This window comes from Larus michahellis, chromosome 6, assembly GCF_964199755.1.
Source record: "Larus michahellis chromosome 6, bLarMic1.1, whole genome shotgun sequence".
NCBI classification, from domain to species: Eukaryota; Metazoa; Chordata; class Aves; order Charadriiformes; family Laridae; genus Larus; species Larus michahellis.
This window is the reverse complement of record NC_133901.1, coordinates 50517466-50528666: the sequence shown is the minus strand read 5'-3', so window position 1 is coordinate 50528666 and position 11201 is coordinate 50517466. Positions and strand designations below refer to the sequence as shown.

Genomic DNA, 11201 nt, shown 5'->3' with positions numbered 1-11201 from the left:
TCTGCCAGACTCCCGGGTGTTTAAACTGTTTGTCTCAGCTGAATCTCCAGCACTCAACAACTTTATTGAAACGCCTAAACTGAACTGCTGAGCTGACTGTGCAAAAAAAGCCCCAGGCTGGGATGTAAAGCATTCTCCACCTCCCCTTTAATGCCTTTCCATCATAATGTTGAAAAAGATGCAAGTGCTCAGTTTAAGTCACGTTACACTGACAGCTTAAGGACCTTGGCAGAATCTGACTGTACGCCCTTATTTAATTTCTTAAATTAAGTTACCACTAGTGGTTAGTTACCATCATGCTTAAGGTGCAATGGGAAGGAGAAATCATCTCGGAACTAATTTTGAAGTATCTCCTTGTAAAGGAGTGGGTTATACAGCAAATGACTGAGCAATGAAAAGAGCCAGAATCTGAAGGCTAACACTACAGAACACATGTAAATCCAAACTGAAAGCGACTGTGACCTAGACAATATAAATGACTATGTGGATGTTTTCAAAGGATTAAAACAGAACAGCTTTGAGTAGCACATTTGGCTTTTTAGAAAGACGCGGTGAATCCGTCACCAGCCATAAATACAACAGAAGCTTCAAGTTCAGCAGCCAGCAATGTGTTTTCTGACATTTCTAAGCAATGCTTTAACAAATAACAATTGTATTACAGAACGCGCTCACACAAACAGCAAAACCCTATTTCTGTTATCCCTCAAACAAAAGTGGCTGGGGCTGGTAGAGCCGATCCTAATAGAGCAAAGCTTTCACTCTTATACAGCGCATACGTAAAGGTTTTTGCAAAACAATAATAGATATCAGATTTACTATACTGAAAAAGCTTAAGTATTTCACTTACGTCAGTGTTCTGTAACTTAAATCTGACTTCAGACTATATACTTTTTCTGATATTAAACTCAGTTCAGTTTAAAATTAATTATTTCAAACACGAACAATAGATGGAAGTTGATTTGGGGAGATTAAGACATTCCACTCTGCATTACTTTGGTCACCCTTGCTGCAAGTATCCACTGATATATTTATATATAGATACAGATATATCTGTCAATAGCTTTCCAAGATTGACCAAGATTCTCATAAGCTTTGGTTCTTGTTTCTTTGCTTTTCCTCACAAACTTCCTTACAAGTGAAGCAGCTCAGCATTTAATAATTAAAGCATATTAGTGCATCTGTATCTTTTTACGTGACTAAAAAAATCCCCACCACCTCACTGGTCATTCAAAGAATATCGATTAAGTCTGGCTCGTACGTACTACTACAAAAAAGTGAACAGACGAATAGGGCTCTATGTCCTAATGACATTCACCTGTTTTATGGCAAAAAGTTATTTTCATTACATGCTAGCAACAAAGAATTGTTAAGTGGGTGACAAGAATTGAATGATTGATATTGAAATTGTAGCAAAAAATTGGCAAGGAAAGAATGAACAGATACTGTTTATCCTGCCTCTATGTAACTAACATAACGGCGTTTCAAGATTAAATGTTAGGAAAAAAAAAAAAAAAAAGCTGTTTGTGAGCCTATTTCCCTCCAAAAGTCTTCGGAGTCAAACCAGGCGAGACCTACCTCTCCCTAAGAGAAAACCAGCCCCAATCCCAACCACTTTGTCTTTTTGCTAGAGGCCAATCTTCCCAATTCAAGAGATACAACTAGAGCAATTTCTCCATTTCACAACTGGAATTTAGTAAGCTTTAAATGGAAAGCTGTTGTTTAACGCTATAAATAATGCTGGGTGAAGCTGTGTGTTTGCCGTTAAACTAAATACAGGTAGACTCTGCGAGCTCGGCTGGTCTTCCCCGTTTGGCTCACCAGGTGGCAGCAAGTCTCTCCACAGCACGAATCCCTGATTTAAAAAAAAAAAAACCAACCCAAAACCCACCCTCACTCGGGCACCGTCTCTGGCCTCTCAGCTTGAGTAAAATGCGTTTACGCTTCTCAGAACAGCGAGAACCCCCAGCCCGGCCCCGAACACTCCTCCTCCTCCTCCTCCCCGCCACTGCCCCGCCGGCAGCAGCGCCGCACAAGATGCTTTAATCCGGCAGGTCGGGGAGAAGCGGCCGGTTCCCTGGGACCCACCGGTGTCCACCGAGCCCCGGGCAGGGCAGGAAAGCTCCAGCTCGAACCAGGAACCAACCAACCATGCCTCTTACAGCTTTTGCTCCCTGCCTCCTTTGGCTGACAGAGCTATTGCCAACCATTCTCCACTCCCTACCCAAGAAAAGACTAAGGACACGCAGAATTCCCACCCTCCCACCCCCTTAAAACACTGAAAGCAGAAAACAGGCAATGCGAACTACTTACAGTTTTCTGGGAGGGAGGATATCGTTTCTTCTCCCCACCAACGCAAGAATTAGAGGCTGCTCCAGATGCCACCTTTCAGAAACACAGTAGTAAAAAATAAGTACCTACTTTCCAAATGAAGAAAGCCCACAGACATATTCCTGTTACCTGACTACTCACTTAAAGGGTGACAGGAGACACACAGCATGAGAAATCAGGTCAACAACTGCCCAACAAATTTTACTTTATTGCAGATCTGCTTCCATAGCTGGCAAAATCTGCTACAGACAATGGATACTGCAAGGGAATCCTCAAGGAAGCACCACGGCAGCTGGGCACTTACTGACACACAAGTATTGGAACCGGTTCCCTCCAATTACGAGGTCTTCCCAGGCAAAGACTGAATCTGTGTTTTCTCCACATACACAACCCCAGCTAGCCAGAATACTAATCACAACTAAGATCTGAGTACCAAATAATGAAAAACACTGTCTCGTGAGGCTGAGAAATCTTCCAGTAGCACTTTCAAGCAGGAAGAGACCATCACAGTGCTCACCATGTAAAACGTCAGTCACTCGTGTTTGTTCTGCTCTGATACGACATCATACGCAGACTGTACAGCTCGCGACTACGGGGGTGCTTCATAAAAAACCCAAAAACTTACCTTTTTTTAACTTGATCTTCTGCACTCAAACTGTGAGAAGAGTTTCCAATTAGAATGCATCTGCAATAAAGTAAAATCAAACATTAAAACTCCATTAGCAATAGTGTGACACTTAACTCTTCTAATCTTTTATCTTAACTCTCATCCTGTTCAGCAGCTTGTCCTCACTTTAAGAAGAACATACCAGAAAGACTACATCAGGTACCTGCACGGACTGTCGGAACAGTCAGTCCTCTCCTTCTGCCCAAAAAAGCAGCCCCAGGACACACTGGTGTCTTGGACGTTCAGTTCAAACCAAGACACAAACCAGAGCTAAATACTTCTCAGCCTTTCTGGACTCAACTATCCCTGCTCTTTCAAGCTCGTACGAACCAACAATGGATGTCCAGTTTAGCAGACAGAGACTATCTAGGTATTTTATTTATGAGAGAACTCAAAAGGAAAAAAGGAAGCAGCAATAACCGTTAAATTAAATCGCATTTACATTAAACTAGTTCTCCGCAAGTTAAATCTGACCCTTTAGGCTATTTTTTTCAGTAGCTTGAATTTTGAAGAGTATTTCTAAAGAGTTTTCAAGGTCAGCTTAGACCTACGTATGCCAAATAAAACCAATACACAATGATAGGAGCCGCAGCCCATGCACAAAATTTATTGTGTGCTACCGTTTATAAAATACTTGAATAGTTCAGAACATGCATAAAATTTCCAACTTAGGGGTATGTACAGGTTGTACTTCATGGCAAACAAAAAAGAAAAAAAAAAAAAAAAAAGAAGAGGGAGATGAACTCTAGTGACAGAAGTTTCAAGTTGTGTTCCAGGGGATGAGAAGGACACGTAGCAAATGTCAAAATATATAACAAAGTACAGTGGCAATCAGTACAGTCCATTATTTGTGAACAAATTAGCACAGGGCTTCAATTTTTATTTTAACCAAGCAGTCCTGTAGATACCAAAATACATGCAGTCTCAAGTTTACACTTTCACTAATGCCTTAGCAGTTGAACAGAGCAATTGCTTACGCGCTGCTTTGCCTAAAGAAAAAGGATGTCCGATACAGTCTCAGTTTCCTTTACAGATTTAAAAATAATAAAAAGCTTGCAGCTATTCAGCCTGGTGATTATTAGCTATTTATGCAACCGTAATACTCACAATAAACTAAAAGTACCCATAACACCTAGGTAACCTATAGATGTACATCATAGGTCTATATATTAAATATTTGCAAAATGAAAACATGCATACACAAAATACAATGCCAAGCTTTACAGACTTGATATGAATCAAAATTTACTTAAACAATGTACAAAGTTCAATTAAAAGTACCTTAAAATTAACGCTTCCATATTTTCCTTACTTTTAAAATTAGTATATATAATATTATTTTTTTTAAAATTCAAGGTGGGGAAGAGTCTTGAAAAAGCTGGGCAAAAAAGTTTCTAAATTAAATATTTTTTTAAATCTGTGTTCAAGTAATAAACATTCCTACATAGAAATCTTCTGATAAGCTGTAACTAAAAAATACAGTGAATACAATATAGAATTAGCAACATCTAAGGAGTAAACCTGAGGTCAGCATTTTACAGAATGACCAACTGAGATTTTTTTTTTTTTGGCATTTTTTCTGTCTATTTAAAATACAGTTTTTTGCAGCCTCAGATACTTTAAGACCATTCTAATCTATCGTTTTAAAGACATTTCATGAAACCGATGTCCGTTAATAAATAGTTAGCTCTTAGGGTTGTATTTGAAAGTCTGATTTTTAAAAAAACAAACGAACGAACAAACTACCTCTACTGAAAGAAAAATCCCATTTGTAAACTTAAAAGTGTTGACAACAATAAGCATAAGACGCTAGTCTAGATGTGCTTTAGTGAGAACAGCCCGATCCTTTCCCCAGCTCCCGTCCGCAGCTCCGGCAGCCGGCCACCGTGGGTTTGGGGAGGAGGTGAGGCTCCGCGCCGAGGCTCGCTCCCGGGAGGCTGGGACACCACGTACAGAGAGGGGCTGTTGTCTCGAAAGCATGATGATGGTCTGTCTTCAGCGGGATCAAGCCGGATGGTTTTCCGCCTCACGTTAAGTAGTCACTTTTCCGGCGATCCCCCTGGCTATTTCATCTGTTGTCACATCAAAAAGCAGTAATTAGGAATTCTCAGGCAAGACATGAGTGAGTAAACCAGGAGCTGACGTGGTCACTGTGCATTGTTGTTGCCAGTCCCATTGTTTCCATTGCCATTTGTTGTGTTTATAGTATTAATACCATCTTGCTGAAGAGCATCTTTCCTCGGTGGCATTCTCTCATTGATCCTATCCAAACCTTTTGCTTCTTCAAAACTGCAGATTTTATGTTGCGGAGAGAATCCTCGTATTGCTTAACAAAATGCAAATTTGATATGTCAGTAATGGAAAAATAAGTCGGAAGCATATACTTTTTCTAACAAATGATGTTTAAAAAAAGGTAAGAAATCAGCCAAAGAAACATCCGGCTCTGCATCTGTATTAGTAAAAGCTTCTCTAACCTGCTTTCCTGAACCGTTCAACGGCAATCACGGTTTCGGTTTGTACCAAAAAAGAACTAAGTATGGCAAATATTCTGCAAGCGGGAATCAAGGGGTTTAAGCCCACTTGATTGCCTCTGCCGGTCCCCGGCCTGGCCAGCTCAGAACCAGCTGCTCTCGCTGCCCAGCGCCTCGGGCGCATCTTAACATCCCCCTTCTCTTGGGTGGGATGCCGGTAAGATCCAAGCAGCACAGCGAGTGCAGCAGAGGCAAAGCGGCAAAGGGTTACGGAAGTCCTAGCGGATTTACATCCCGCAGGCGCCTCGACGGCCCGATGCCGCTGTTTTCACGCAGGCAGAACGGCGGGATGTGGTTCACGTTCTGCGCTAATCATGGGGATGATGGAAATGGACACAACCACAATCACCGAGTTACAACTGTGGTTAAACAATGGCCTCATTTAAATACAAACGTATTTAAAGTAAGTAGAGAAAACAGGTATTATTTTGCTACTGGTTATTTTAATGAATGAGGTCTGTAGTTGAATTTAGACCTGAAAATGGTTGACCACGTAAATAAGACTGAATTCTTTGGGATGAAAGAATTCTTTGGAGCTTTAAGTACAGCTTTTCACTCACAACAACAGGACCTCTTGAACGTGTGTGTGAGAACAGAATATGGCACTTGTTTATATTTTTGGAGCTCTGACTTCCTTAATTAAAAAACAAAGAATACAGTCATTAAACGGTGCTTTGCAACCAAATCTGAAAACCCCCGGAAGTAGCGCTCTCAGCTGCTACGTTCTTGGTCACTCACTTCATTCAATAGTGAGCAAGAGGAAATTAAAGTATCTCTGAAAAGACAACAATCTGAATGCTGAACACTCGGAACACCGAATAATTTGATGGCATTTTGCTCAATACCACTAAGAAAGGAGGTGTATACAACTTATTTAGCACAGAAGCACCGACAATCCATGGACTTTAATATGCCTCATACTGGCAGGCTGGGGTATATACTGGAAGTAAATTTGATCAACAAATTATCTTCAAAATCCATAGAAAAAAACAACATTAATTTATACGTCTTGCACTACCAGATATGTTACGGAAAGTTTTAAAAAAATATGTTCAAAGCCATTAAAATAGATTTTTATGAGAAAAGGCATGCATAAACAACCCTTCTTCCACATATAACCCCTCCCCGCACAATCAAACAAAACCTTGCAGTTGAATGCAGAAAAAAAACACTAAACACTAGCATTTTTAAGGACTTCAAGACAACACCACATATCACAACATGCTATCATACAAAAACCTACTGCGTATTTTGTAAAAACAAAACGAAACAAAAAGCGACCAAAAAAACCCCCAAGAACTTCCCTAAAATATTCAAGATAACCATCATCCTGAAGCCAGAAATGAATGTTACATGTAAAAGGGATGAATCAATGCAGTTGATTCATCTCCGCTTGTGCAAGTTGAAAGTAAAACACACCCACACAGAGTACTTTTGAATTCCCTCCCAGACACCACAGATCTCTGCCGATGGCAAAGACTCTGATCATACCTTTTTCAGCCTCAATTGCCTCTACAGTGGCTGTACAGAAGTGAGCAGATGCATGCAAAATGAATGAGAAAGATGAAGAGTGTAATATCGCACAGCAGAAAAGGCAATGATCAATTTAATATAGTATGCTACGCCAGGCTAAATTACAGTTAGTTAAAATGATAATTAAGGTTTGGGGGGCTTGGTTTTAAGTGAAACTTCTAGATTTTTAACTCATACAATTTATCAACTAAAAGTGTATCAAAACAACACTAATTAACTGATGTTATTAACTGCACATTGTTGGTTTTTTGTTTGTTTTTTTTTTTTTTTTAAGACAGCAAACAGAAAATTTCAACTGATATTGAAGTTGTGTTATGGTTTAAACAAAAATACTAAAAATCTATTGGAGACTATGATTTCTGAAGATTAAAATGCATTATAGTGGGTTTCATTAAATTACCAGGAAGGATACTATAAAAATAACACTAGCAGTGTTCTAATAACAAGAAATTATTTTTCTCTTTATGTTTAGCTCCCTGAAGTTTAACTAGTACTTCAATTTCTCACCCTACTTTAATCTAAAGCGGGTAACTCAAGAGCTGAGCTGTGCAAGTCATATTTACAATGTCTCATAAATTGTTGATTGAATCAATAACAAAGTCTACAGCAGGAAGGTCTGGATTTAACATAGTCTTGGTGGGTGAATTAATACAAATATGAAAAAAAATCTAGCCTACTGCTTGTTTTTTGAACTAAATAACCATGACATCTGCTGTAATTTCTGAGGTGTAAGATCCTTCACAACTGTTTTAGCTCTAGAAGTCAAAGCTTTAACATAAGGTTATTAGGACATCAAAATAACTTTCTATTGGGGCATATTTGCTAAAGAAAACACTTTGTAACTACGACCTAAACTGTTTCAATAATGGTAACAACTTTTTACCTCCCCTACTATGTGCCCTGCCTCTAATACCACAATTTCAGAAATATTACCCAAAAATAGCATATGTAGTGGTAAACCTACTTGTGTAGTGCTTGATACATACTGTTAACAACAAAAATATAACAGAGTATTCAAGCAAATGTTGGGAAAACAAGCTAATAAGAAAATATGGCATTAGATCAGACTAGAATTCTTTAAAGCCACTTAAGTTTATTACTTCTTTTTTCCTATCCGACAAACAGCAGCTATGACTTTTCAATTGCCTGCACTATGCCTTTAACCTCACCCTCACTGTTGCGTTACCTTATAATTGCCACTGAGATATGCTAAAAAAGTAAATAAAATCAGATACTTGCACTAAGTGCTACTAAAATAATGTGGAATAGTTAGCAGTAATGCAGTGTTTTAACTTCTACACACCACCCATTCCATGGTTAAGAAAAAAAAATATTACCTACACTTAAATCTACAGAGCCAAGGGCAACCCTAGAATTAAATCAAAAAGCCACTTGAATGGGTGGTTATTTATGTTTACGTTAAGGGAAAGAAACTTTCTCAAATTGTAAAAATAAATTAGTTTAAGAATTCTTTTAGAAGGTCACCAAATACATACTTTCATACTGTAATCAATTTGCCATACAAATACAAAACTATGTAAAAAGACCACCTCTTGCCACCATTTCCTGTTACCTGTGAAGTCTTTGTTTTCAATCTTTCCCTGAAAAGATCACGAATACTGATTTATCTCTGTAAATTACGTAGTTTGGTCATAAATACAAATTTCAAAATTTACTCCTAGTTCATTCTACTTGTAGCACTATTCCAAAAAGATCTTGGAATACACATCACAGTTAAGAAAAAAAATAATTTTCAACTTGACATAACAGAACAAACTGACTGGAAAATACAAGCACTTAAAAAACCACACTGTAAAGACTCAATTTGGAAAATAATTTTGTTGGATTCTCTTTTGCAGGTACATCTAAATTAAAACTAAGTTATTTGTAAACCCTGATAAACCCCAAATAAATACTGTATCATGCTAACGTAGCAGGTAATCCTGAAGTCTTGGCTCAGAAAATTCTTGACTTGAGAGCAAATTTGAAGCAACAGGGTTTAATGGCATTTCCATCCTCAATTCCAGCTTTACTTAGGGGACAGATCCAATACAAAATCCTTGCCAACATTCAAGACAAAACCGAAAAACTGTCTTACTGCCCCTCTGACTAAGAGCAAGGGCAGCAATGAAAGATAAAAGAAGTATTTGGCCAGTTCAAGTGACTTCCACGGAAGTACTTACAATTCTGAATTTAGGCTTGCGTTTAGTACGTTGCTGAATAAGGCTTTAGGTGTTTGGGTTGCTGGGTTTTTTTTAACAGATGTTGACTCAATTTGGAAAATAATTTTGTTGGACTCAGTTCACAGAATAAGTCACTAGGAAATGCTACGTTAAAAACCAGTACTTAATATGGTCTTCAGTACTTCAGCTACTATAATGCAAGCAACATAAATAATAAACCCCATAAATCTACATTAAAAAAAAATTTAGAAACATACAAAGGCCATGATTTCCCAAAGCCTATTTTTATCCTAGTACATTAAATCTATGTAAAAATAACCTATGATTTGTTTTTCAAAAATATATCCATACATTTCTGGGGAAAAAAAATAAAATCATATATTGACTTCTTCCATAGGACGCAGATTTGCACTTTTTTCCAAAATTACCTTGTTTAACCGACTTGTCTTTGTTTAACCCTTTCACTGTAATTAGAGGTTGTATCTCACCCTGGGACTGCCCTGTTTCGCAGTACGAAGCTGTCGAAGCATTGCCCAGCCAGCAGTCGCATTAGACTGACTAACGTGTGTGGAGCCCTACTCTGCATGATGACAAACGCCAACGAGCTTCTCTCCTCTGAGAATGGCCAGTATCTCACAAAAGACAGCAGGGGGGGCTGAAAATTCCTGAAAACAGTAGTGGTATCTGCCAAGATCCAGTACAGAATATGTTACTGACATTAAGAATTATTATAGGCACATATGCAAAAATTGCATCGGCACTGCATTCATGGAGACTTATATCTATATGCCTCTATATATACTTGCCCTGATAAAAAAAAAAATAATTCAGCCCAGCTCTCTAGAGAAATGTAGATGCACACTCCAATTTCTGACAGCTTTCAAAGCTTCTTATAGATTCAATAGCAACCAGCACGACTAGAGCTTTTCTCAATGTGCCATTGAAAAACGAGCATTCGTAAGACTGAAACCTGGAAAACCCGTGACATATTGGTCAATTTTGTGAATTTTCAAGCAAACAAAAGACTAGAATAAAAAAATACTACAATTAATATTATGTTCTTTTATTTTCTCAAATCTAGACTAGTTTAAATTATTGACGGTATATTGATCAACACAGTACAATATACTTCAAAAGGTAATTAACTATTTGTAGTAAGAAACACTTCTATACTACCAGTGACCATATTTTTGCCAAGAATATGAATTCACTGATATTATGATGGTTTAGAAAAGCGTCAATTAGGGAAGTTTTATTTTTGGCTTACTTCTAGCTTTGCAATTGAGCATAATAATTTGAAAGCTTCTACTTTTTTTACGACTGAATCAAATTCTTATCAGTAAAAAGAAGTTACTGCAATTTAAGGAGAACTAACAGTTGGCATGAGTTATCTTGAACAATCAACACGACTAAAACAAATGAGGTATATTAATGTAGTGCATCAAGGAATATTGCCATCAAAAGTTCCAGTCAAGAAAAAAACACACCCACAAAAATCCAAAAGGCATTTTGCATACTTTCCAAATGTCCCACATTTTCAGTAATGGTAAAAAGTCATGTTTTATGTTAAAAAAATTTTCTAGTCAGTTTGATCCTCTCTGATATTTGTAATGCAACACGGATAAAAATCTGTCAAATGAGTGAGAGGAATGCAGACTCATTTTTTTAAGCATAATAAAGTACCTTATTAAACAACGAAAATTAAAACTAGAACATATGCTTTTGGAATAGTTGGATGGATTAGGAAACATACACCATTTCTTGTTATAGACATTCACATAACAATCACATACATACACTGGACATATAAACTTACTTGTAGACATTATATGTCCACTGAAAAATGACTTAAAATGTGACATTCATGTTTCAAAGCTATTAAAAAACAGCTTTGATAGCTTAATAGAAAATGTAGTGAAAGGCTTTTAAAAAAACTACGTAGAAAATTTTAAAAGTTCA

The 11201-nt window shown here is 37.7% G+C and overlaps 1 protein-coding gene across 9 annotated transcripts in view; it reads right to left on the bottom strand.

Moving 5' to 3' along the window:
* PPP3CB (protein phosphatase 3 catalytic subunit beta) overlaps positions 1–11201 on the bottom strand; it is a 50740-nt gene that overhangs the window by 3352 nt on the left and 36187 nt on the right. For 3 of the 9 annotated variants that reach the window (XR_012587463.1, XR_012587462.1, XR_012587464.1), the window contains 2 exons: positions 2954–3013; positions 2311–2382 (listed from right to left, as the gene is read on the bottom strand). Coding sequence is in view for 6 of the 9 variants with exons in the window: in XM_074590449.1 (XP_074446550.1) it covers positions 5143–5321; positions 7018–7047 (209 nt within the window). In the remaining 3 variants the exon portion in view is untranslated. Of the gene's footprint in view, positions 1–2310; positions 2383–2953; positions 3014–3575; positions 5322–7017; positions 7048–11201 lie in introns of those variants that run through there. The other 6 variants (XM_074590455.1, XM_074590454.1, XM_074590451.1 and 3 more) reach the window with 3 other exon arrangements.